The sequence below is a fragment of the Syngnathoides biaculeatus genome, chromosome 11 (genome assembly GCF_019802595.1).
Source record: "Syngnathoides biaculeatus isolate LvHL_M chromosome 11, ASM1980259v1, whole genome shotgun sequence".
In the NCBI taxonomy this organism is placed as follows: Eukaryota; Metazoa; Chordata; class Actinopteri; order Syngnathiformes; family Syngnathidae; genus Syngnathoides; species Syngnathoides biaculeatus.
The window spans coordinates 12260906-12288444 of record NC_084650.1 but is presented as its reverse complement, the minus strand read 5'-3'; the positions used below and the strand labels follow the sequence as shown (position 1 = coordinate 12288444).

At 42.7% G+C, this 27539-nt stretch overlaps 4 protein-coding genes across 5 annotated transcripts in view; 1 reads left to right on the top strand and 3 right to left on the bottom strand.

Annotated features, from left to right (window-relative positions):
• arhgef6 (Rac/Cdc42 guanine nucleotide exchange factor (GEF) 6) overlaps positions 1-3018 on the top strand; it is a 32566-nt gene extending 29548 nt beyond the window's left edge. Inside the window, exon 22 of one of the 2 annotated variants that reach the window (XM_061835729.1) lies at positions 788-3018. In XM_061835729.1, coding sequence (XP_061691713.1) covers positions 788-922 — 135 coding nt within the window. In that variant the 3' untranslated portion in view covers positions 923-3018. The remainder of the gene's footprint in view (positions 1-787) is intronic. The other variant, XM_061835730.1, reaches the window with a different exon arrangement.
• Positions 2835-8601, bottom strand: LOC133509029 (uncharacterized). Its single transcript, XM_061835660.1, has 5 exons — positions 8038-8601; positions 7131-7152; positions 6587-6713; positions 5411-5523; positions 2835-4608 (listed from the first exon to the last, which is right to left on the bottom strand). Exons 1-5 carry the CDS (start codon positions 8236-8238, stop codon positions 4196-4198), a joined length of 876 nt encoding a protein of 291 aa, XP_061691644.1. The 5' UTR covers positions 8239-8601; the 3' UTR covers positions 2835-4195.
• A 3413-nt stretch (positions 8602-12014) lies between these two features.
• tmtops3a (teleost multiple tissue opsin 3a) lies at positions 12015-19311 on the bottom strand. Its single transcript, XM_061835659.1, has 4 exons — positions 18888-19311; positions 16169-16497; positions 12396-12629; positions 12015-12248 (listed from the first exon to the last, which is right to left on the bottom strand). The coding sequence occupies exons 1-4, from the start codon at positions 19309-19311 to the stop codon at positions 12015-12017; spliced, it is 1221 nt and encodes a 406-aa protein (XP_061691643.1).
• Positions 19312-22013: 2702 nt separating this feature from the next.
• vgll1 (vestigial like family member 1) lies at positions 22014-26912 on the bottom strand. Its single transcript, XM_061835744.1, has 4 exons — positions 26776-26912; positions 25458-25690; positions 24606-24941; positions 22014-22470 (listed from the first exon to the last, which is right to left on the bottom strand). The coding sequence occupies exons 2-4, from the start codon at positions 25636-25638 to the stop codon at positions 22433-22435; spliced, it is 555 nt and encodes a 184-aa protein (XP_061691728.1). The 5' UTR covers positions 25639-25690; positions 26776-26912; the 3' UTR covers positions 22014-22432.
• Between the last annotated feature and the right edge of the window lie 627 nt (positions 26913-27539).

Below are 27539 nucleotides of genomic sequence, written 5' to 3'. Positions count from 1 at the left end.
GGTTTCTTTCAGGCAGCACACGGAACTTTCTCTAACAACGACCGCTGCTCCACCACTCTTTTTTTTTTTTTTTTTTTTTTAACCTTACACCTGCCCCGCCCCCGTCCCCGGTTCTTAAAGACGTACACTCATAATTACAAATGTTACAGTACTTACACAGCCCATCAATGTGTTTTATAATGACAGGGTCCACCACCGCTGCTTTAGTTAGCAACACAGTCTGGGCAATGTAGAGCAAAGACGAGCTAGACGTGCTGCTTATGTTTACTTTCGATATTAATGAAGAAAGTCAAAAAAGAAATGCTGTTGTTTTAAAACGCAATGATTGTCGGAGTATGTGAATAATCAAAGAAAAAGTGGTTCAACTGGACGAGATTTTCTCTTTTTCCGAGCGGGAAAGGTCTGGTCTGAAGCCAAAGTAGAAAGTGCAGGATGAGATGGTGTATAAAGTTAAAATTCCACCATGGCACAGCCTAATCCAGGAAGAAAGCACAGACAATACAGTGCACAAAAAGCTCATTCTGTATTTTAAATATAGGAGGCAACATATCATTATCCTTAAAATGGTTTGGGAGCATTATCATCATTCCCCCCGCTTGCCGTTGTTGGTAGCTTGCAAGAGGCTGGCTGCTTGAAAAGTAGATCTTGGGGTAAAAAAAAAAAAAAAAAAAAAGTCTGGGCACCCCTTTTTCCAGCATACAGCGACAACATCACGAAGACAAAAGAAAGCGCATTATCACCATCTGTCATGTCTTTCATCTCTGCGCGTGTTTGTGTTTTGTAACAGGAGAACAAATGGATGAAGCAATTTCTAGAGGAGGAGCAAAAGTCTCGCAAAGAGCTGGAGAGAGTGGTGAGGAAGCTGGCCAAGCAGAAGAACGACTGCACGTGGGACGACGGAGGAGGCGGTGGCGGCCATTGAACACATTGGTTGTGCGTTTGTCTTTGTTTTTCCGTGTGTCAAGGTGCAGAATGTCTTTGAAGAGGCGTACGTAAGGCCACAAAGGTTGCGACACAGTCCAAATGCATATATTTTATTTACTCTGACAGTGTTTCCCAGCTTTTATTAAGCTAAGGCACGTATTTTACAGGAGGAAAAAATAAATAAATCTCAAGGCAGACCACCAAACAAGAATGTCACAAAAAGCCTTTTATGGAATACTAAAATAATGATGATCTCATCTCAATTTACACACAAATGTACTTATGAATGCGGGCTTTTTTTTTTGTAGTAGTAGTAGTAGGATTAGTAGCTTTTATAGTGAACCCCCGTTATTTAGGACCCAAGCTCCAAGCAAATAATAAACAAACCGCAATTCAATTAGGATGCTGTGTAAAAAGGAAGCAAACACACAATTACGACCATTTGCAAATCTTCATTTTCCTATATTCAATGTGATTATAAAGACATTTAATGTTCGAACTGATTTCTGTTTTCAAATGATGCCTCATGTCACTTCAACATAGTTCCTTGACTCCAAGAATGAGTTTGTGACTTTGGGGGCAACACTGTGTTCGGTATGAATGCCAGCAGGTGGATAACGCGGGGCTATTTGTCGTTAGCGTAGAGGAATGACCAAAGACACGTTATTTGTTCAGATTTTTTTCAAACCCGTGAGTTGAAATTGGATCATTTCTCATATATATATATATATATATATATATATATGTATGTATATATATGTATATGTATGTATATACTTTTCTCCCCGATGGTGCAGTGGTTGAGAATCACGAAACTGCAACCCCCTGTGTAACGTTAGCATAGCTAGCCGTTGAAAAGCATGCTTCTCCATTAAAAAAAATATATATATTTTTTTGTTTACAATGCGTTGCTTTTCAATGGTTGGACACCCCCCCCCCACACACACACGCACACACACAGATTTTTACACCCGTCGCCTGTCTTGCGAACGCCACTGTGAACTATTTTCAATCAGGAAGTGGAATACAAGGACAAAAAGAAAAAGCTCATTGCTGCCTCTTTTTTTTTTTTTTTTTTTAAGCTTAAGTTTGAACAGGAAATTTATCTGGTCCACTGTTATGTGATTCTGTTACCATGGCAACTGTTTCTGCCCTCTGCCATCTTTTGTTTGTTGTGCTGTCAGAACGTCGACATTTTAAGCTATGGACTGTACATTTAAAGATTTTATTCATATCACAGCTTTCCCTCAACAGTGTTAAATGTGCTATTTTTTTTAAAAATTGCGTGAATTTTAAAATGAATATTCATACGGGGTTTTATTAAAAGAGCCACACCTCCCATTGCGATTATACCCAAATAAGATAATCACATTTATAGCCCAATGCTTATCAAAGAGTACAGAAATAATACTTCCTATTACTGAAATATATTTTGTTTTCCTTTTAATTGTTGTTGAAACTTTTTTTATGCACTATTTATTTATTTGTGGTGTCTCACTCCGAAAATGTCTCAAATGAGCAAAATTTAAAGATAATGGCTTCAAGGTTTTGTGGTTTATACTCAAATTGTATTTCCTTGTTAAAAGATGAGATTTATTAGCCTAAAAGTGCCTCCACATGAGGTTTTTTTTTTTATTTTAGGGGGATGGGAACTATGTGTTTTTTGTATTTTTTTTTTCTCCCCGAAAGCTATAATTTCACAAAATAGCCCAAAAATAAATGTCTGTTAGGTTTTGTGTGCGCGCGTGAGAGAGAATTGCAACAAAAAAAAATGTGTGCAGTTCCGTTGAGCAGGTCCCCAATTTTCATCTTACAATAGTAATTGTACAATCGGTACAAGGCAACGCGTGTTGCTCGAGAGCACTGCAGCAATGTAAATGCAACAGCGATGCACTGTACTTCCGGTATCCTTTTTTTTTTTTTTGCTTTTTATTTTATAGCCTCAAATGTCTGCAGCCTCACTGAGCACTTCACTGCAGTGGGAATTTTCATCTCACGTCAAGTCTGCTTTTAAAGGTTCTATGCAATTATTATTATTATTGTATATTTTTTTTCTAAGCACTCTGTACTTTATGTTGTCATTCTTTTATTAAAGGTTTCCTATTCTCAGCGTGGCTGGTTTGATAAATGGAAACTGTGTCCTGTTTCCACAATGATTTCCATATTCATGCCATCTATGAATACACGATACAGGTGTGCGTAGCAGAAACCAGAAGAACGCTGACAACATGGAAGGTGTTGTGAGCACACGCCGTGTGTGGTACGCACACACACACATCCTGTCGGTATGTGACATTTAATCTTTCCAGACTAATTTATTACAACGAATGCATAATGTCGCCATTCACAACACATTAAATGAGGTGACCTTTTTCAAACCATAAGTTTTTTTTTTTAATCCATATTTGCAGTCCTTTTAAAGTATTGCATTATCTTCATCGGTTCTCAAGCTTTTTACACCACCAAAAAAGCTATTGATGATTAAATATTGCATGTAAATTGTAACACCACCCCCCCCCAAAAAAAAATATACAAACTGTTTGAAAAGTTTAATGAAAATTTTATACAACTGAACTCTAGTTCAGGAAGTAATAAGTTGGTTGGGATAGACTCCAGAACTCTAGAGAGCCTTGTGAGGATAAGCGGTTCGGTAAATGGATGGCTGCACTTGGGTAGTTATGTTCCATGAGAGGGAGCCTGCCTGTTAACTAATCTCTGTAAAATGTTGTATGCAAGTTTTGTTTGAACAATATCCATCTATTTTATTCGGCTTATCTAAAGTCATTTTTGGTGGATAAAACCAAGGTTGAATTTCTTGTTGTTTTTTTTTTATTTATCTCGTGAAGTGATTGATTTATTAATTGTAAACCCCAAAAAAAGGTTAAATATGTTGTACTGTGAATATTTTGTAGAAGTTTTGTATTTTATTAAATAATTTAAAATTCACCAGTCAATAAATGATGAAATGAATTGTAAAGCAAGAAAAAAAAAAAGGAAATGAGTGGATTTCCCCTCTTATAGCTGAAATAAACTATTTTCCACCCTTTAACATATATTCTAATTTAATGGTTCCTTTTCCCCCACCGAACTGTCATTTTTAAAAATCCAACGGGGCTCTTCAGAACAAAAAATTTTCCGCCGGCCTTGGTGAGAGATGAAAAATAAAAAAAAAATTAAAAAAAGATAATTCTCAGTGCTCTGCGGAAGAAAAAAAAAAGTTTGTTTCTCCCCCCCCCAATAAATTAACAGTTTTATGATGTGATCCACACTGTCAAAGTTTGTATATCCCGAAGCTGGTGGCCGCCTCGCTGTAGTCCACCAGTGATTGGTCCTGAACCCACAAACTGAGCTGGTTCCCCCGCTCCAGCGTCATCACCTCTCCCAAGGAGGCGGTGCACAGCCGGGGGACAGAGCCGAAGCCGGACCCGGACCCCGAGCCGTCCAGGCTGCAGTAGGCCGTCATCGCCACCGTCTCCTTGGACGACTCGCCGCGTTTCAGCTTGACGGCGCTGGCCAGCGGCCTCTGCGGGTCGGCCCTGGAGAAGGTGACCCTGGAGAAGACCACGTAGTCCCCGGGCTCCAGGACGGTCAGCCAACTGCTGCGGTAGTAGTTGACGTTGCTTCGCACCGAGTGCTTCATGTCCCACTGAAGGTAACCTGCTGGGGGAACCGCATCAGCGCGTCCTTAAAACTGGACAGTACTTGCCCGAAATTGGTGGTCCGCAAAAACAATTAACAATACTGTACGGTGGTGTCTCGAGATACGAGCAGTCGGTCGGTGGCACGTCACAGAAAGCAGCAGGCCGGGTACAAACTATACACTCACACTCCCAGTTTAACTTAACAGTCAAGCTAAACATGAAAAAAAAAAAAAAAAAAAAAAACAATTCGACGTTAAAAAAAAAATAAATAAGGGTTTGCTAGGTTCATGCTAACTCACGATGCAAAACCGGCTAACGAAGCTAGCATAGCTACTCGCCGTGTTGCCAAAATGTCACACGAGCGTTCATATCACTTATTTGAACTTTTTCCGCATTTATATGACCTTCCAGTCACAAAATTTTATATATTTGTAGAGATTTTACATGATTAAACAAGATAAAGTAGGACGAAACTGTGACGCTGAATGAACGTGCAATATGGCTAATTTTGAGTAGATATGATTGAAAATATAGAAAGGTGCTGAGGATGGAGCTGCCAGGAAAAAGAACGAGAGGAAGACCAAAGAAAATGTTGACGGATGTTGTGAGGGAGGACATGAGGACAGTGGGAGTTAGAGAGGAAGGTGCACGAGGTCGGCTTAGATGGAAAAAGATGACGCGCTGTGGCGACCCCTAACGGGACAAACCGAAAGGAAAAGAAGAAGATTCTATATTTATATACATTGTTAGATGGCAAAAGATTACATGCTGTCCACCCCTAGGAAGGAAGAGGAAGAAGAAGGAAATGTGAATAAATAATACAGTCCATATCCTTCAGACGTCACCTAATTGGTAAATAGTGTCCACTTGGATGGAGTTTAACTTTAGTAGCAATTCTGTGAAAGCCTCGTGCGTTTGTTTGAGAACGCCGAAGGTCAGCATCATGAAGACCAAGGAACTCGAAAGTTGTTGACGAGATTTAAAATGGGTTAGATTATGAGATTATATTACATTTTTAAAGATGTAATTGTGAGGGAGGACATGAGGACAATGGGTGTTAGAGAGGAGGATGCACCAGATAGGCTTAGATGGAAAAAAGATGGCACGCTGTGGCGACCCCTAACGGGACAAGGCAAAAGGAAAAGAAGAAGATTCTATACTTATATACACTATTAGATGGAAAAAGATGGCACACTGTGGCAATCCCTAATGGGACGAGCCGAAAGAAAAAGAACAAGATTCTATATTTATATACATTACTAGATGGAAAAAGATGGCACGCCGTGGCGACCCTTAACGGGACAAGCCGAAAGAAAAAGAAGATTCTATATTTATATACATTACTAGATGGAAAAAGATGGCACGCCGTGGCGACCCTTAACGGGACAAGCCGAAAGAAAAAGAAGAAGATTCTATATTTGTATACATTACTAGATGGAAAAAGATGGCACGCCGTGGCGACCCTTAACGGGACAAGCCGAAAGAAAAAGAAGAAGATTCTATATTTGTATACATTACTAGATGGAAAAAGATGGCACGCCGTGGCGACCCTTAACGGGACAAGCCGAAAGAAAAAGAAGAAGATTCTATATTTATATACATTACTAGATGGAAAAAGATGGCACGCCGTGGCGACCCCTAATGGGACAAGCCGAAAGGAAAAGAAGAAGATTCTACATAATATATATAATATACTGTATCACAAGTTTTGAACATCTCTAGTATCCATGTACATCAACCAAAAATGGAAAAGGCACGCCACAACTGGAAACATTTTCATCTTTTCTGATGAAAACGTCTTAATGTGCTTACTTTTTTTTTTTTTTTTTTTTTAAATCCAGCAGGACAAAAAAAATGTTTTTAGACACAAGATCTTCAGTTCATCCTAGTTCCAACTGCAGATCCCCCCCCAACACACTTATTTTAGTTCCAACATATTTTAAGTGGAAAAGAAAAAATCTGCCTTTGAAGGTATTTTTTTTTTTTTTAAAAGTAAATTTCAACACCAACGTTAAAGTGGCTCAAATTGACTGAAAAGAAGACACGAAGGGTTACGTCGCTTACGTGTTGATTCCCGTGCTGGTGAGTGGATTCGATTTGCCACCACCATGCGGGCAAACGTTCTGGAGGAAGTTTGTTGAAAAGTTGCTGGAAGTGACAAAAAAAAAAAAAAAAAAAACATTTGTTTGTGTCTTTGGCTGTATGTGTAAAACTGTGATTCTCAACCATTGCGCCATGGCACATTGTCCACTTGCTCTTAATTGGTCTAAAAATGAACATTTATTGACGTATTATTATTATTATTTTATTTACATTTCGCTACATGGCCGAAGGTTTGATTAACCTACAACAGAATAATAGCTATGCCCAGATTTCATACAAAGTTAAATTTGCGTGTTCATTGAGATTTTTTTTTTTTTTTTTTTTGTGTATGCGTGACATTTTCTTCACTGGTGTACTGTGAAATTTTTATCATGTAAAATATGTGCATGGCTCAATAAATGTTGGGAAGCACTGGTATGACAAAGAAAAGATTTTGAAAAAAAAAAACAATATTAAAATTACCTTTGGGTAATGGCGGCTTTTCCTGTTGAGGGAAAGTAGAGCAGACAAAAGGTCAGCGAGTCATCTCATGACAAGTTTTGTTTTTAGAATTATTAAGTCAACAAGAGAAACAAAAAAAAAAATGATACTGTAAACATTTTGACAGCTCTAACAGAATGTCAGCAATGTTTAATCATTATTTCATTGCTTTATACATGTGGTATAAAATTGGGTTATGACATTGGATGATTTTAAATCTTTTGCGAAATTATTTTTTTTATCATTAGAAGACCTTAAAAAGTGAATAAAGTACCTTTTTCCCTCGTTACCATTGGCATTATAGTTAAATGTAATCGTTTAACACAATGTAGGTACTTTGTTTTTGTCACTTACTACATTAATCGTCCTAAAATTATCTCAGAATTCCATGAACTATTACCGTTACATTAGCATTCGCAACATATTAGAAGACTAAATAAAGTTTTTGACCTCGTTAATTTTTTTCCAATGCAGTACGTTTCCTCAATTGATGTATTTATTATCCTTCTGTTAAAAATTAGAAAGCACACCTGTTTAGTGTATATAATTATCTATTATATATTACTACTGTGTACCGTATGTTACAAAACTTGGTACATTTAATTAGAATTTTTTTCAAATCATCTTCAAATTGTGACTATGCCACAATGATAACCATTCAGACGGAAGGAAGCAGATTTGGTGACTTGACACAACCAACTGTATTTTCTCAACACTTTTAAATACAAGAACAGAAATCGTTTCTGCTTTTATATCATCACTATGCAGATAAGGTGATACCGAAAAATTACCGTTCAAGTCCCCGCGACTTAACTGGTGTGAAGTGAGCAAATGGGCACCCTTTTGTCGTTCAAAAGGTAAAGATAAAAAAACAAAATGACGCCTTTACCATTCTGCCCGTGCAGTACAGGAAGGCGAATCCCCCCGCAGTGAGCAGAAAATGCAGCACTACGACCGCCAGAAGAGAGCGGAACAGGGTCTTGCTGTGGCCCGCCGACGGGGCCCGAGGTTGGATGAACACCTGAGACTGGCGCGGCAGCGGCGGCGGCGGCGGTAACGACGCCACGCTACTGTGGTACGTGTTGATCATTATAATGGAGACGGGGCACTAGGTGGCATCCCCTCCGCTCGGCGCTGTGATATGCGAGCCACCGACTGCAGCGTCATTTTCCCTCCTCTTTTTCTTCGGAAATGTTTGCTCTCATTTGCATTTCCCCTCTCCCCCCCTCCCCGAGGTGTGAAATCGGCTCGGCAAACAAAACGCGCTCGCGTCATTTTATGACAGCGACGGTAACTTTATGAGGCATGAGAAAATTTGCCCGACACTGTAGGAATGTTTCACTGTCAGCGACCGGGTTTGTTTTTTTAAAAAGGAACTTTTTTTTTTTCTTTATCTCATTAAAACAAACACTTACTCCTGTAACACTTGAATTTCCTCTTTGGGAAAAATAAAAACGTGAATCTGAACTCGCGTTATTTAATTGAGAAGAGGGATTTTCAAACAGTTTGCACTACGAGTTACTACCATGGACCCTTTTCATTATTAAGTTACACGCAGCTGTCGAATCATTTGTGTAAATGGAGGGCTGAAAATTTCATCTCCCAAAAGTTGGGAAACTACGGATTTAGACAAAGTAGTGCTTTACCAGCATTTTGTGGGAACTGTCATCATAGTGTCAAGAAGCTACATTAACGCTTCATTTAAATTGATAACAGTGCTTTAGCGCCACCTCAGTCCCAATGAACTACATTTAAGTGAATTGAGGAGTTTCATGTAGACGAAAGTAGGGTTCTGCTGCCATCTTGTGGCATCTTGGTGCCAAATAACTGCATTGAAGCGATCTTCATTTGCTTTTCTACCATCTGGTGGCAACCCAGTGCTCGGGAACTATTTTGAAGTTAATTTGAGCAGCTTCATTGACACAAAACTAGTGCTTTGGAACCATTTACTATGTTGTACTGAGTAAAGGAGCTTCATTTTGACAAAACTAGTGCTTTCCACCATCTTGTGAAATCTTGGTGGCAAGGAACTATGTTGAGGAGCTTCATTAAGACAAAGTAGTGCTTTGCCACCATCTCTTTCCATCAGGAGTCAAAAATGAATCTTTTTTTGAGGGGGGGGGGTGTGCACCAGTAACTCGCAGAGTTTTGCTTCTCCTGGCAGGGCTCGATCCCTATTCCATTGTATTGAGATGAGTTTTGCACCAATTAATCAGAATCAGCTTTAATGGCCAAGTATGTAACAACACACAAGGAATTTGTCTCCAGCAGTCGGCGCCGCCTGTCGATTATACAGAGTGCCCTTACCAGTGCGATGACGTTCGTGCAAAGGGAACAGTTTCAAGTGACGAATCCTGCGATAGTCGAACAGTATATATTACCGTAATTTCTGGACTATAAGCCGCACCTGATTATAAGCCTCACCCAGTACATTTTTAAAGGAAAAACCATTCTGTGCATACATAAGCCGCACCTGTCTATAAGCCGCATGTGCCCGCATTGAAACATGAGATATTTACAAAGAAAGACGGTACACAGAAAGTTTTAAAAACATACCTTAGCTTTTCTTTCCAAACAGTGCCTGTGAAGCGGGGGTGACACAGCAGTGACAGGTACCGGTAAAAGTCACTCAGACACGGCAGCAGCACAGTTTAGGTTTTTTTTTCATCTTTTTCCATTGGTCCAGTTCTTCCCGCTGCCGTTTCCAGCATCTCACCGTCGATTCATTTATGCCAAGTTTACGTGCAGCAGATCTGTTTCCTTCTTTATAGGCCTGCTCGATTGCTTTTAACTTGAAAGTTGCGTCATATGCATTTCTTCTTGCGTTTTCCACGATGATTTTCTGTTCATGCAAATTTTATTCATGCACAATGCGCGAAGTTACATTAAATTTGCATCGTCTTCGACACATATATTCCACCTGTCTCACTGTTACCTTTTCTGCTCCAGTGCCCCTGGCGGTTGTTCGAAAAAATGCATAAATTAGCCGCATCATCGCATAAGCCGGAGGGTTGAAAGCATGTGACAAAAGTCGTGGTTTGTAGTCCGAAAACTACGGTGCTAATCCTCATACGGTCATGTGAAATTAGTTAATTTTCCGCGATGCAGGTCTCGATCTCGTACGTCATTGATTGGGAATTACTGAATTGAATTCTCACTTAATGCTTGTTTGATTTTTTTTTTTATGTTATTTTTTCCAAACAATTTCAAATAAATTTGTAATTGTTCATCTTTTGGGGACACGGGAGGTTGCATTGTGCTACTAGTACGACATTCTCTTGAGAATTGGGTCACGGGAGCTTGTTGTGGTGACTCAACTTAATGGGGCCACGGCAGCTGTCGCCGTATCAGCGTGACTTTCCGGTTCCTTTCGGGGCGCCTGCAGGGCGTCCTGCGGTGTTTATGAAATGTTGAATTGAGAGCATCAGGCCAAGACGACCCTCATCCTTACCGCTAAACTCATTTTTCAAGGAGTAGCTCTATAGAACTGACTTTTTATCTGTTCATGGGTTAATGTTTCGAACCACTTGTTTTTTTCTTCTCGCACGATTGGGTTCACAGTGCCCCTTTATCAAGCAGCCAAGGTTTAGGGTTTGAATCTCTGCTACGGACTTCTTGTGTAGATTTTGAATTGGATCACTGGGCTTGGGTGCACGTTGTAGCTTTCTGCAGTGGGTGGCGAGTTAGCTAGTAATGACAATACGGGGAGTCCTCGGTTTACGTTCCGACAGTAGTGACTTCACTCGAATTTCGACTTCAGTCGGATTCCACCGTTAAAATCGAAATTTACATCAAAATACTTTGTATAAAAAAAACAAATACATTGAAATAGACAAGATGATGTACTTGGCATGACTGCTGAGAGGTGGATGGAGAAGAAGAAGGGAGGGAGGGAAGAAAGAAGGAAGAGAAGGCTATTAGCTATTGCGAAAGAACCTGGTCCTCAATCCTCTCCAACTCGAAAAGTATCGAAGAACCTTGTTTTGTGATCATTGACACCGGAACGGAACCCTTCACATGCGCTAAAATACCGGCTTTGTCTTTAATATTTGTCTCCACGGTCGACCGATTGAAGCCTTGGTGGTCTCTAATCTTTTTATGATCTTGAGCTTCGTTTCCACGGTCATGGATTTGCTTTTGGCTGCAGAAGCATCGCGAAAAGACACAGCTTTCTTCTTTGGGGCCATAATGTCGAAAAAGGAGGGCGGAAAATGCGAAGATACTCCCGGCGCACAAACACGGACAAGCATTAGCCAGACAAAATGGCGGACGGGGGACGGGCGTTGTAAAGTCGAAACGTCTTAGGTTGACACCGTCTCCAAAAAAAAAAAAAAAAAAAAGCATCTTCCCTTAGGATAGTTTGCGTGGCCTCGTTGTTGGCTTTGAGCACATGAAAATCATGGTGAGAAATGTGGTTGTACCAAAAGGGGTGGGGTGGGGGGGGGGGAGTCTGACTTGACAGCGAGCATGTGGACTGCGGCTGAGTTAGGGTAAGACTTGTTTAGAGTGCCTTGTTGTTGTTGGATATGAGTGCATGCACTTAACAGTGAGAAAACGTGGGAATTTGTTTGGGTTTTTTTTAAACTTGGGTGCCATTGCATTTTTATGTTCGTGTAAGTGAATGTTATTAATCTTATTTCATGAAATGTTGATAGATTTGACTGATGTATGGACTGCTGTCTTAGTGCAAGCCCCGCTGGAAGTTAATAAAAGAAGCCAAACTATTTTCTGTGCAGAAAAATGTATTTTTTTCATTTTACCAGGTTATAAAAATGGGTATTGTATTTACAGTAATTAACAGTAAAAATACATTTTAGGACTTAGTTCAGTGTCGTACGTTCCCTCGGGAAGCAGTCCGGCGACTGGTCACCACCTGTCACTCTTGTGACCGACGGGCTGGAAACGTCCGCGCGGAGTGTAGCGGACGACGAGGGCGCGGCGACTGCCGCCCAGGCCGTGGTCCGTGGCGCCGCTGAGCGAGCGAAGTCGGCGATCGGGGAACGAGTCGCAGAACCTCTCCGACCTCGGGCTGGGCCGCGGCTCGCCGACCGACGGGGGTTGCGCTTTGCACTTGACGAAGGCGACTAGGCAGCGGAAAAACTGGCACAAAAATAAATTCACGTTTAACTGGAGGTATGATATATGATAGAAATATTTTATATAAGCTTGTTTTTGAGGTTGGAGTGAAAGAATGAGTTTCATGGAGCCTACCCGAGCTATCACCGGGCTTCTGTCGGCGGCCCTCACCTGGTTGTTGAAGAAGACGTAGATGACGGGGTTGATGACGGTGCTGAACTTCGCCAGGACGGAGGGCACCACGCTGGCGGAGGGCGTGACGAGGCGCGGTCCCCCGAACGTGGTCATGAGCGCCACCACGCCGTAGGGCATCCAGCAGAGCAGGTAGCACGACACCAACATCAACACCATCCTCAGGATGCGATGTTCTCGACGCTGCGCCGTCAGGGGGTTGATTTTCCCCATCTGGAGAGCACACATCCGTATCGTCCATTCATCCATTTTTCTTAGCTGCTTATCCTTACAAGGAGGAGGGGGTGCGCAAAACAGCCGCACTCGCAATCACACCTAGGGGCAATATAGAGGGTCCAATTAATGTTGGATGTTTTTGGTGATGTGGGAGGAAACCGTAGTGCCCACCCGGAGAAAATCCACGTAGGCACGGGGAGGACATGCAAACTCCACACAGACGGGTCCAGAATTGAACCGGGACCCTCAGAACTGTGAGGCAAACGCTTTCCAACTGATCCACCGTGCCGCCCCATCGGTATCGTATGATGAGCAAATAATCATACGGAATTTTTACAACACCCCCATTACAATCCTAATGCCAATTAAACATAACTATCATGTCAACCCCTAAACATCAAATTAATCACGAAGTTGCCTTTTTTTTTTTTAGAAACATCCATAGATGATTGTTGGTGCAAATTTTTCAAATTGAATTTTGTTTTTGAGAAAGTACTAGAAATAGGCTGCTATAACTTGTTCAACGGGGTAACTTGTAATTGTAACCGATTACATTTCCAAAGTAACCTTGCCCAACACTGTCAACAGATGGCTTTTTGTGCCATCTAGTGGTCGATGAGTCAAGCCCTCATTTTCCTTCCTTTGATAGTTTGCGCCTTATGGATTTCTGATCATTGCATATTTCATTTGACTGTGACATTTATTGTCCGAATTACTGAGGAAACAGATGATGAAATATGGCTAGGGTGAGACTTCATGGCTGGCAACCAGTTCAGGGTGCACCCCGCCTCCTGCCTGAAGATAGCTGGGTTCGGCTTCAGGGCTCCTGTGACCCTTGTGAGGATAAGCGGCACATACAGTGGATGCAAGTATTTCTGTTATAGAAATTGAAAATTGGGGGAAAAAAATCCACAGGTAAATGAAAAGGCAGGTGATGAAGTACGAGTACATTGGGGTCCACTATATAACTACATATTTTTGTTGTTTGAGAGTTCCCAGATTTTTTTACACCCCCCCCAAAAAAAAAAATATCACCACTCGTTACCAATAGTTCTACAGTAAATTCCAGTCCAATAATAAGTGATACTGTTGACAGTTTATTTCAAATAAAGACCTCGTACCCTCTCCAGATGAGTAATTAAAAACAATAATAGTAAATACTGGGCAGCACGGTGGCTCAGATGGAAACCGTAGGCCTCACAGTCCTGAGGACCCCGGTTCAATTCCAGCCCTCCCTGCGTGGAGTTTTCATGTTCTCCCCGTGCCTGCGTGGGTTTCCTCCGGGCATTCCGGTTTCCTCCCACATCCCCAAAACATGCAACATTAATTGGACACTCTGAATTCCCCCGTCAGTGTGATTGTGAGTGCGGTTGTTGTTTGTCTCCTTGTGCCCTCCGATTGGCTGGCAACCGGTTCTGGGCGTACCCCGCCTCCTGCCCGTTGACAGCCGGGTTAGGCTCCGGCACTCCCCGCGACCCTTGTGAGGATAAGCGGTGAAGAAAATGGATGGATGGATGGAATAGTAAATAGAGTCATCATTTTTGCGTGAAACCCTTCGTTTTCCATCCGTGGCGCACCTTACATGGTGTCCGATTCCGCGGACGGAAAGGAAAGCAAACCAGCTATGATGCAATTGAGGAGTCGAGCAGAAAATCTACAGGCTGGTTACGAAGTTTCTAAGAAAAGCTCCGGGCGGAGGTTAGAGGGGTCTCGCCGCGGAGGAAACTGAGCTCCCAGCTGTACAGTAATCAAGTCTGCAAAGACCACCTCCCACCGTTTTTCATGACTCCCTCGGGCGAGCGCGCTATTAGAAAATCGAGGTGCCGGCTTACATAAAGGCGGCTATCCGGTAGTAATGAACCTAAAAATACCTCAAGCGTGATTCACTCGTAGCTGTTGTGGCGGCACACGGCTCGGAGGTACGGGTGCCAATTGTGAAGACTTCATTAGGAATTATTGCCGCGACTGGCGGATTTATGTAAGACATACAGAGTCACGTATGAGTCACCGGCAAGCCGTTGAAAGCGGAGGGGGTCACCGACCCGGGAAACACAGACACAATCCTCCCCCCCGGTGAAGAAATTGCCCTCCTTCCTGACTGTTACGTGGTTGCATTTTAAAACTGTCCACAGGCCACGGCGAGGCAAAAGTACTGTACTTAAGTAGAAGTGCAAATCTTGTCGTCGTCGTTGCTCTTCCTGTGACCTTTCCGACCTGAACGGGGTCAGTACAGTACTACCCGTCACAGTGTCAATAATTTGTTTTGTTTTTTTTTATGTCGGATGCATTTCATGATGCCACTTCATGCACTGAATTTTGCAACTTTTTCAATGCACTGTATGCTTCCAAAATAGTAGATAGTATGTATGATTTAACATTTACATGCTTTCATATTTAAAATTTCAATTTCTTTTGTTTCTAAAATGAATGTGAAATGATTCAAAATCAGTCACTATTAAAACGCAACCATACGGTGGACTTTCAAGACAAAATATTATGAAATAATAAAATATTAAAGTATATATTGAAGATAGTATTTTAAATAAATGTAGGGCTGTACTGTTACTACTTCCGCTTGTAAAAATTAATAGATCAATAATAAAATCTACATGTCAGGCACCAACCATTATAGTTTTATAAAACATGTTGTGGAATTATTAGTATGAAATAACTATACTGTACATTTTTAAGAAGAAATACAAATACCTCAACTGTAAAAAAAAGGGTAAAATTACTAAATATACTCGTGTATTCAAGTAAAATTTAAAAAGTATAGTGTTTAGGTACAAAAGTAAGAGATTTTTGGTGAATTACTGTACTGTATATGATACATTTTCATTTCAATTTGATCAATAATGGTAAAGACACGGCCAGCTAAATTTCCTTTTAAAAATCAATTCATTTTATTGACACGAGTGTTGGAATAATTGGCAGTTTCTGTCCATCAAAGCATCGCAGTTGATTGTGATCGTGCCTCAGTATGTTGAATATGTGTGAATGAATGTAATCACTCTGTATGAATATGTGAAAGTGTTCAAACGATTTTTTTTTACTTGGCTAACTTTTGTCTTTACTGTTATAAAAAAACTGTCAATATGGACTGCCTTCACTATGAATGGCAGAAATTTCAACTTATCAATACATTTATTCCTCATTCATCCATTTTCCCAGCAATAACTTCAAAAAAAAATGTAAGTGTGATTGTTGCAGAATGGGAGGAATTCACCCATGTAAATCTAAGACGGCATGCAAAATAATTGTTTATGTGTGTGTGTCTTTACCATTATCGATCAATTCATATGTCAAATGATCCATGCAGGATGACAATGTAGTTAACGTTGCAAGAAAAAAACGATCAGAAAAAAAAAAAATACACAAGCAAAGTACAGATACCGAAAAAATCTCAAGTACAATAACAAAGTACCCACAGCAACTACTGAGATGACGAAGTGTGTCTGTTCTAGAAATGTGAGACCGACGTACTGACCACTTGAACGACGCGCCAGCGACTTTTGAACGAGTGCGTCGAAACTCACCCGTCTGACGGTGACCAGGATGCTCCCGTAAGAGTAGACCATGAGAAGAAGAGGGAGCAGCAGACAGAAGACGAAGAGGCACAGCACGTAAGAGATGCTGCCGGGCGACCGCAGGTGCCACTGGACCGAGCAGGTGGTCCCCGGACCCTCCGGCCCGTAGCTGCTCCAGCCCAGGAGGGGAGGCAGCGTCCAGAACAGGGCGTAGAGCCAGCAGCCCCCGATGCACAACCAGGCCTTCCGGAAGTCCGACATGTCCGCTTTGGAGGAACGCAGCACTGTGGTGTAGCGCTCGTGCGAGAGGACGGACAACGACACCAGGGACACGATCCCTGGAAAACAGGTGCCGTTTACGCGTCGTGTTAGGTGCTGCTGTTTTGGGGAGCCGTTAAGCGAGTTCTCAGTAGATGCGTAGTATTGTGCTGGTACCACAGAGAGGCGCTAGGATGCAGGCCTGGCTTATATTTGCTTTCTTCTTTGTCTTGACACTTTTAGTTCTTTGAGTTTGACAAACAGCTCCCGATTAAATATTCCATGCATGCACTTAGAATCCACAAAAAAAAAAAAAAAAAGATGGCTGGATAGTAAGAGGAGCATATAATTAGCAATATGGATTCATGAGGCGCAAGCAAGTCGCCTCGACCGATGTTCGATCCATCCATCCATCCGTAATCGAGGATCACTTAAGGTGTCGACCGATGGTTTTCTATTCAAAGGCCGTTTATTTTGGGCATCGCTGCAGGTTTTGCATCAGTTGCTACGTTCGCATGAAATTCTTAAAAAGATCAAGAAAAAAAAAGCCCACAGAGCGACGGCGGGTGCCATTTTCAGCACCCCCCCGTGGTGCAGTGCCACTCAGGGATCTATTCTCAGACCGCTTCGCTTCTCATTAGAGGCGACACGCTTAGTCCAGACGCCGTTTAAGTCTTTGAAGATGCGCTGACGTCAAATAATCGGAATGAAGTGTGCTGCCTCTACAGGTACCTTTGAAGCTCTTTTCCTTCGTGTCCTCGTGATGTCATAAAAAAAAGGCAAATGTTTAGTCCAATAAAACCATTACCAATTATCTGCAGCCTATATGACAATAATAATAATAGGAAGAAGAACCTTGCCCAATCTGTTTTTTTGTTGAAGTGCATGACATACATACACTAGGGGTGGGAAAACTATGCTAAACTAATTAGCATATTTTTCCCACGTTTTGATTTTTTTTTTAAACAGACATAGGTCTTATGTAAATTAGGTTAAATGCATAAAAAAATTTAAAAAGGGAAGAAAATTTAAAGTGTATGTGAAAAGTGCAAACTAGTTTATTCGGCTAATCACATACAAGTACGGTGGTTTCCCCCCCCCCCCCCACCGTTGTCATCATTGAAGCTAATTTAGCATTTAGTTTTGTCTTCTCAATGTTCCATCCATCCATTTTCTTTGCTGCTTATCCTCACGTGGGTCACGGGGAGTGCTGGAGCCTATCCCAGCTCTCAACGGGCAGGAGGCGGGCTACACCCTGAACTGGTTGCCAGCCAATCGCAGAGCACATGGAGACAAACAGCCGCATTCACAATTACACCTAGGGGCAATTTAGAGTGTCCAATTAATGTTGCATATTTCGGGGATGTGGGAGGAAACCGGAGTGCCCGGAGAAAACCCGTGCAGGCACGGGACTCAACCCGGGACCTCAGAACTCTGAGGCCAACGCTTTACCAGGTTACCCACCATGCCAATAAAATGAAAATAATTTTAATGTTTTTTTTTTTAAAAATCTCAAGTATGTAAAAGTGTGAACTAGTTTATTTGGATAATAAATCAAATCCAAGTAAGGTGTTTTTTCCCCTATGTTGTCATCATTGAAGCTAGTTTAGCATTTAGTTTTGGGGTTTTTTTTTGGGTTAGTAAGTTCTCATTTTAAAACAAGGTAAAGCTATTTTTTAATTGCATGTCCAGTCATATTACTTTTTGTCGATATAGCGCTATGCAAAAGAAACGTTGCACAAATGATCAAAATGGTTTTTCCCTGGTAAAAAAAAATTCTATAGAAATCTATAGAATTTATACAGAACAACTTGTTCTATAGAACTTTGGCTGTGATTTTCTGTAGAATTTCTACAGAACAATAGAAATTCTACAGGACTTGGATCCTAAAATTCTATAGTTCTTTAGAAATTATTTAGAAATGTTCTATAGAAAATTTTCAGCAGGGTGCATATAACTGACAATAAAAATTTATCAACCATTACTTTTTTTTTTAGCTACAAGTGGCACTTCCGTATTTGTACTTTCACCAATCTATTTTTTTTAAAATAATACACAAATTGCAGTATCTGCTTTTACTGAGGTACAGAGTGTGAGTACTTTTGAGGAAATGTTATGCAACAGCACAGTCAACACATTCTTGGGGGACGCCGAGTTTGTCATTCAACCCTAAAGTACATTGAGTTTCACAAGCTTGTGTGTGTTATAGTAGGCTAAAATTATTTTTTTTAAATATGAATTGAGATGGAGAAACGCCGTGCAAACTACAGGCATTCAATTTGAAAGCACAACCTCTTACTACGATGCGTTCATAAACGTCCCCAGTGCCGATTATGAAAACAGCAGCAATGTTTGTTGTTTATTTATTGGTGGCTCCGCGGTGACATTGCGTCTCGTCCTCGCATTTGAACTCGATCCGAATCGCTTCAAAAGTGGCCCCGGAAAAGTTGGCGGTCCGTACAGAACTCACCGAAGAAGGAGTTAGCGAAGCCGTACCACCTGCACCCGAACTCCCCGATCAGCCAGCGTCCGCGCAGGCTGGCGGCGAAGCTCAACGGGGTCCCGAACACGCACACCAGCACGTCGCTCAGGCTGATGTTGAGCAGTATCACGTTGATGGGGGTCCACAAGCAGCGGAACCGAGCGAACACGAGCAGCGTCAGCGAATTGTTGACGATGCCCGCAACGAGGATGACGCCCAGGCACACCGCCACCGCCGTGTGGCCGCCGTGGCTCAAGCCGCCCGGAGCGTCCGCTTCCCCGGCTGCGTGCGCCGCGGTGCCGTCCGGGGTGTTCGGAGCCCCGAGGCTGCTGTCCGCGGTGCTGAAGTTGTGGGCGACGCGGATGTGGACCACCGCGGTGGACGGGTCCCGCTGGGGTCCCGAGCAGTTCATTGCTCGCGCCCGCAGACAGACCGAGTGCACTTTTCAACCCCGCGGCTCTGTCGTGTATATAACGTCCACGCGCGCGCACGCACACGCGCGCGATAGATAGAGAGAGAGAGAGAGAAAGAACCTGGAACACTGTAAATTAGCAATTGAACATGATTCCGGGGGTGTTGTGGTGATTTTAGTGCACAGTGGTATATCATGGTATATTACCAACTTGAACAATACTGTATTTGGTTAAAACTAAGATTTTGTTTGTTTGTTTTCAGAGATGGAGTCATTTTGGAAATGCAAGGATTCCACGCAACAGTGACGATACGAGAGGTATTACAAGGACAGGTATAAATATATATATATATATATATGTCATGAGCGGGGCAGGAGCACTGCCAGGAGGGGTGTGGCCTGGTCACCGCTCGTCACAGGTGTTGCGCATTCGGCATGTATTTATGTTGGAGTTTTTGTCACGGTAGTTTGCCAGTTCATTGAGATTGCACCGAGTCACCAGGTGTTGACACTGCTTTTTAAAATAAAACCCGCTGGACATTATGCTTTTGCCTCGGAGTCCTGCAATAAAAAATATAGATGGCTTTGCTAAAATATGTATTTTTGTTTAGATTATCAGACATCAAGATCATGGTAATCCGAAAATGTTGACTCAAAGCAACTCGACACTTCGTTTTTTTTCCATTTCTTTCAGAAACTGTTCAAAATTGACCGAGGCAATTATCCTATTAGGCTAACAGCAAATAATATGAATAAAAGAGAGCATGTTAAAGCATAACATACAACTTATTATATAACCCTTTTGCACATGCAAATGTGACAAAATCATAGAAGCCTCAATTCATGTGGCAGTTGCTAACTGTATCAACACCTTCGAAATGTAATCATCCTCACGTAGGCAAACACAAAAGTGCCAAAAGGTTTCCACAATGAAGGCCCGACAAATCGATGAAAGGGGGGGGGGGGGGGTTTCACTGTTAGTATGAATTTCCTCTGCCAGGCAGAAAATGTGTAAATAGATGATGATGAAGAGTGTCAAAATATCGTCTCTTGTACGGCCCGATTTGAAACCTGACACTTTGAGGGAGGTGATAAAATGGTGAGCGTTCGACGGAGCGTGATGATGAAGATGATATTGATCTCCGTGTAGCAGCAGCAGCAGCAGTAGGTTTCCACTTTACTCCGCAAATAATTCGATCCCGCTCTAAAAGTGTGCAAGTGAATAATAATTAAAAAAAAAGGCTGTCAGTTTATTGAAACCCAAAGTAAACTTCAATATATATATAATGTAAAATGTGTGAAGTTTTGAATGCTGTGTTGTGAATATGTGGTATAGTCAAGTGTACACTGAACTACAGGAATACGTCACCCTCCTCCTCCAGCTTTCAAGGTGGCCATTATTCGACCCCCCGAACACTAAACACCCAACCTACTTACTTATTTTGAACATATCCTCCAGCATTCGCTGAAAAACTCACCTTTTTTGCTGTTCTGGCGTTCAGGCCAAAACCATGTCTAATATACAAATATTGCTTCATTGGACACTCTATATTGCCCCCAGGCGTGATTGTGAGTGCGGGTGTTTGTCTCAATGTGCCCTGCGATATGCTGGCAACCGGTTCAGGGTGTACCCTGCCTCCTCCCCGTTGACAGCCGGGATAGGCTCCAGCACTCCCCTTGTGAGGATAAGTGGCAAAGAAAATCGATGGATGATGGATGGATGCTTTGGCACCATCTGGTGGCATAATGGAACTAAATTGAATTGAGGCAAGCAACTTCATTTAGTCAGGCCACAGCTTTGTCTAATGCAAAGAAGTGCTGCCATCTTGTGGCACAGTGAAAGACGAGTCAGAGCAGGGGTGTCAAACTCATTTTTGTCACGGGCCACATTGTAGGTCCAGTTTCACTCAGAGGGCCGTTATGACTGAAACCATAAAAATCTTTAATCGGCTCGTCGTATTTACGGATCAAATTTATGAACTAATCTTGGAATCAGAAATCAAGCATCATGGGTTATTCAACTCTTGTTGGGATTTGGTAACACAAAAATGGTTGCAATATCTCAATATTTTCATTTATGATATGATATGAATCATGTAAGTTGACACACATGATTTGCCTTCGCGGGCCACACGAAAACATGTGGCGGGCCGGATCTGGCCCCCGGGCCTTGAGTTCGACACCTGTGGGTTCGAGTGTCTGCCTCACAGTTCTGAGGACTGGGGTTCAAATCCCGGCCCCGCCTTTGTGGAGAATGCATGTTCCCGAAACTGAAAATTGAAACTTACATCTGTCCATCTATTTTCATTTTTTGCCGCATATCCTCATGAGGATCGCAGGGAGTGCCGGAGCCTATCCGAGATGTCAACAGGCACCCTGAACTGGTTGCCAGCCAATCGCAGGGCACATTGAGACAATCACACCTAGGGGCAGTTTAGAGTGTCCAATGAACGTTGCATGTTTTTGGGATGTTGGAGGAAACTGGAGCGCGCACCTGGAGAAAAGCCACGCAGGCACGGGTGAGAACATGCAAACTCCCCACAAGTGGGGCCAGTATCGAACCCGGGTCCTCAGAACTGTGAGGCCAACGCTTTCCAGCTGCTCCAACGTGCTGCCAAATTCAAAATGATCATACTTAAATACATATACCACAAACTATGCTTCTAAAACAGTTTAATACACATCTTTCAATACAACCCTTGAAAATAAATATCTTACAGATAATTTGAAAAAAACGCATTGGAAGTACATATGAAAAGACTCATTTCCACTAACAACCCAGGCTAGACTTAGCTTGGCGGGGTTAACTGTGTTACAATTACAGTTGGAAAAAAACAAAAGAGGCCGTATTGACATCACCACCCCAGTGGAAGACTTTACTGATAGCGCACTGCTCCATATCCTGATGATGATGATGATGATGATAAGGAAAAAATTAACACATGCAATTTCCTTCCAGCGACCAAAACTGGCTCATCGGGTTGGGCTTCATTCTGCCGCCGCGTGCTGAGGCGCCGCTGACAATTGCAAGAAGAGAAGCAACATTTCCTGCTGGCGTTCCTGTTCCCGCCGCTGATGACTCAGGTGTCGTCTCCACGCCGTCGCCCACCACACAGTCCTCTCAGTACCAGTACAAGTCTTTCTTGTCCAGACGTTGTCCTAATGGGGGAGACACACGTGGGACGCTGTACTTAGCATTAAAAAAAAAAAAAAAAAAAAAAAAAGAAAAATGAAACGGCATGGAACAATAACAGCTGGAATGTTACATTTAGCTAAACTTGCGTTAGTTCTTAAACTTTTTGTGTACTGGGGTGAATCATTTCACAATTGCAATTTGCATCTGCCTGAAGAATTACATATTTTGGAGTAAAATTATGTATGATAAGTCCATATTTTTTAGAGAAACGTGTTTTGCCGACATGAGTAAAGTAACATCATTGGATTAAATTCGGATGAATTTAAAGCAAGTTTAATGGAGAAAGTCATGTTTTTGACTGCTTGAGTGAAAAGGATCGTGAACAACAAAAAATAACACAAAATATAAATTTTGATAGATTAGTCGTATGTTCAGAACAGAGTAAAAGAAGTGAATTTCAAAAGTAAAAATGTATTCTTTTCCTGCCACAGTGTTTCCTCAGCCTTTATTTTAAAAACAAATTCAACAATACATCCATGCATCCGTTTTCCTAGCCGCTTATCCTCACAAGAGTTGGTAGAAGTACAGCAACAGTTTTGATCAAGCGTTGTTTATGGTGTTGTATGAATGTTTATGTTAGACGTGTGACGATGGCATTGGTGCAGTTAGAAAAGTGCGCTTAGTGAACGTGGCGAATAAACAACTTCAAGCAAGAACAGCACAAAGTAACACGGAAACAATACTACTGCTAAAAAAAAACTACTTGCAGGATTTTTTAGCAGGTACGCAAATACCTGCTTTGATTGGTTCCGACTGAAGTGGGCTGTGGTGACGCCCACTCCGGCGCGAACGTCCCATTTTAAATGCAGCGGGGGTACAATGGTGGACTAAATGACCGACGCTCACTCTCGCTCTCGCCCTTTTCACAGCCACGAGGTGCAGGCGACACTTTTTGTCAAATACGCCCGCTGCACTCGCCCGGTCTAACTCGGACTTGCGCTAGCTACAAAGCTAGAGATCGTAATCTTTACAAGAACGAAGGCGGAGCTAAATTGCCCCTCGGTGTGATTGTGAGTGCAGCTGTTTGTCTCGATGTGCCGTGCGATTGGCTGGCAACCAGTTCAGGGCGTACCCCCGCCTCCTGCCCGTTGACAGGCGTGATAGGCTCCGGCACTCCCCGTGACCCTTGTGAGGATAAGCGGTGAAGAAAATGGATGGATGGATTTTCATGAATGAGTCTGTTTTTCCGGCAAAGGTAAACTGAACTAAATTTATTTCTGCCTGTTGAACGCGCTGACGGTTTTTGAATGTTTGTTTCTTTCCACACGGGCCTTCGTGAAGTACGTCAGGGAACAAACGTCATATTTGGCAAGCGATTCAGCGCGGCTGTAATTCATGTTTACATTCATGTTCGTGCTGCGTCAGTGCGTGGGGGTGTGTCTTAAAAAAAAAAAAAGTCTTTAAGATGGGAATTCATGTCTTCTTTGTTCCTTTTGTAATACAGTCTAGTACATCATTGTGAAATGAATTACAAGGAAAAGTTTTTTTGTATCAGATTGTAGTTCCAGTCATTTCCGGCACTTCAAGCCGTGACTTTTTTCACATTCGACCCTGAGGTTTATGCAGTGATGCGGCGCTAGCGTTAGCGCACCTGGCTATAAGCCTCGGTACACAGAAAGAGTTTAACGCTAGTGCCGCGCTAACGCTAGCGCCGCACTAACTCTAGTGCCATGCTAGCGTTAAACTCTTTATGTGTACCAAGGTTTTAACCAGCTACGTTCTGTAGGCTGGGAATTACGGTAATCACACTACGGTAAAATCTTTTTTTTTTTGTAATGTAACAAATATTAGATAAAACATTTAATTTATGCTGTATTTTCAGCCAAAGATAGTCAGAATGCTAAAGTGATCCGCGGCGGATACTGAACGCGGCTTTAACCTTCGTTCCTGTCGTTCTGCGTTGTGTGTTTGCACATTGAGGACTATAGTCCAGTTTTTGTTTTAAAAGCTGCAGCTGGCTACTAGTGTGGACTGAATTGGTGGCACCAATGGGAAAATGCCAGAATTTTGTAAATCGGAAATTGTGTCCATCTTGGAAGGATTGCTAGCTTCCAAGAAAGACAGACGGCAGTTGCTCGCATCGCAAACAAAGGCTTACCGGTCTGGAAGCCTCCAGCAGGCTCTACAGAGTCTCTAAATCCTTGAGGCACCATCCAGTTGGCCAGGTGTTCGGCCTTGGAGCCGGAAGCCACGCCGGGCCCCATCTCGGCGCGGTCGCCGTGCAGGAGGTTGAGCAGGGACGAGGCGTACTGCTGCCCCGTCAAGCTCAGGTCTTCCGCCGAATACGCGGTGGACGGCAATCCCGGAGCCTCCCCGGTCCTGCCCACGAACGAGTGCCACGGCCCAGAAGGGTCCTCGGCCGAACCGAAGGCCAGGTGGCGACCGGTCACGGGGAGCTGCTCGGCCAGGTTCGCCTGAGCGGTGCTGCTCTCCTCTGGTGAGGGAAAAGCAGTCAACAGAACCGAAGCTCGTTATGTCGCCCGGTTCAAACTGCCGAGTAATGCGACGCAGGAAAAGTCACCAAATTGGACCAAAAACCATTCCAGTAAAGTCTCACTATTAGCGGTTATTATTATACTCTCAGGTATGATGTTGGCGGAATTGTTTTGGTAATTACTGTATAAAAAAAAATAATTATTATTATTTTTGTGCTTATACTTAATTAACACCCTTTGGTGCCATCGAGTGGCGTACCGCTGCTTATGAACTACGTTGAAGTGAGTTGAGGAAGTTCATTTGGACAAAAAAGTAGTACTTTGTTGACATCTTGTGGTGTTTTGGTGCCAAGGAACTTCATGAAAGTGAGTTGAGGCGCTTCATTTAGGCAAAGGTAGTGCTTTGCCGCCACCTTTTGGCATCTTGGTGCTAAATTGAACTCCTACCCGACATAGATTTTGTTTGTGAATTCACTATTTGACTCCAACACGGGCTGACGTCTCCGCTCGCTTACCCAATTTGATGTTTTTTCGCATTTTCTTGGGCTTGGCGACCGCCGTGTTGTCTTTGCTGAGAGCGCGGGTGAAGTGAGCGTCCACCATGCTCCCGATGTCGCCGTGGAAGTATCTGAGGATCACGCTGCGGGAGTGGCCCTCCACCTTCACGGCCACCGGACTGTCCATGGTATCCTGCATGGCTCAGCCGTCACTCGTACCGCGGTGGCCCAGATCCTCTTACGGCTTCGGCCTGAACGCAAAAGACGGCAAATACAGTCGGCTCCGAGAGAAACACCAGCAACGATTTGCAGACGATAATGCACTCTCGCAACACCTGTGAGGATAAGCGGCTGAGAAAATGGACGGATGGATGTCCTTTGGTTGTTTGCGCGCCCTTCGTTTGGCTGCCAATCGGTCGGCTCGGATACGCTGCAGCTCAACCGGGGCCCTAAAGGGCACAAGCTCGATGGAATTTTTAAAAATTTCATTTTTTTCCTTTTTGTCTCGCAACGCTACAAATCAAATTCCCCAACACTGATCGAGCCAAGGCAAATATTTGATATGATTTTGGTTCCGCACGGCACCACACTTACAAGTAATTGTTGCCCCCGTCACCATACGTCGGTGGCATCAATAGATAAAAAAAATACGCAATGAATATTTTTCAGACCAATGAAGTGAAATTGGATAATTTACCACTGCAACACCCGACGATCGCTAACCGACAACTGGTTGGGAAATACTGCAAGTAGGGTGCGTTTGTAATACTATTGCCACGGAAAATGAGCTGGTTGAGGATTGCAACTGCATACAATAATCAGACATAATAATGATAGTAATAATCCAATTTTAATTCATATTAATATCATGTTAATGAATAAAATTGTAATTCTCAATCCCACAAATTCCAATAAATGAGATGTACATAATATAGTATCTAATAATATTAAATCAACTATAATGTACATATACAGTACTCACACGTACTGTAAATAAATATATTCTATTTTGTTGAAAAAAAAGTATAACCACTTCATAAAATAATAGAACTATTCCTCTTTTAAATACGGCAGACTAACTAATATATTGCATGAATATGACAATAGTGACTGCATTTTCCTCAAAGATGGCAACAGTTTACATTTGTTGCATATAAATCACTTTTTGTACAGCTCGTGTACACGTTCAGCGCAGGAAAACGAAGCAGACAAATCACTGTAGTGCAATTTGTACCTTGAATAAATAATTGCGCGTATCGCACAGTACTGAGGGCAAAACTACAACATTTTTGTTGTAAGTAATCACGTAAGTTACGCAAAATGTTAATTGCCTTACCCGGCTGAAGCTGAACAACAAATGCGAGTTGACGTCTTCACCTCGACGAGCAAATGCCCAAATTTCTGGGAATTTTTGTTCTCGTTTGGCTTCGCGTTAGGCTGTCATCGATGAGGGCAAAAATAACAACACGGGGTGTCTTTATTCCGATAATGGAAAGACCAAACATCTCCCCGCCAACGCCGACGATGGGATATGTCAGGCAGAAAGGGCGTGTGAGCCTCCGTGTGCACGCGCAGCAATGAGCAGAATGCCGACCGGCGGGTTCGACCAGAACCAGGAGACCGAAGGCGGAGGGGAAAATATAAAAATCAAAATAAACAATCCCCGGACGCGATACAGTACGTGTAAAAGCCACGACGTCGCTGTCGTTTGCTGATTAAAACTCGGGCGTCCAATTGTCATCCGTTGTCGACAGCGGAAAGGGAAAAGTCGGAACCAAACCGTGGTACAAATGCGGGTGGGCGTCCACGCCTGGAACGGTTCGCCAAGGACATGAGGAAACGTAGTTTTACAAGTCTCGTAAATAAATAGCTGGCATGTTTCAACATGTATTGTTCTCGGGCACGGTCGATCAGCCGGTAAAACGTTGGCCTCACAGTTGTGAGGTCCCGGGTCCGATCCCGGACCCGCCTGGGTGGAGTTTGCATGTTCTTCGCCGCGTCTGCGTGGGTTTCCTCCAGGTGGGCACTCCGGTTTCCTCCCACATCCCCAAAACATGCAACATGAATTGGACACTCTAAATTGCCCATAGGTGTGATTGC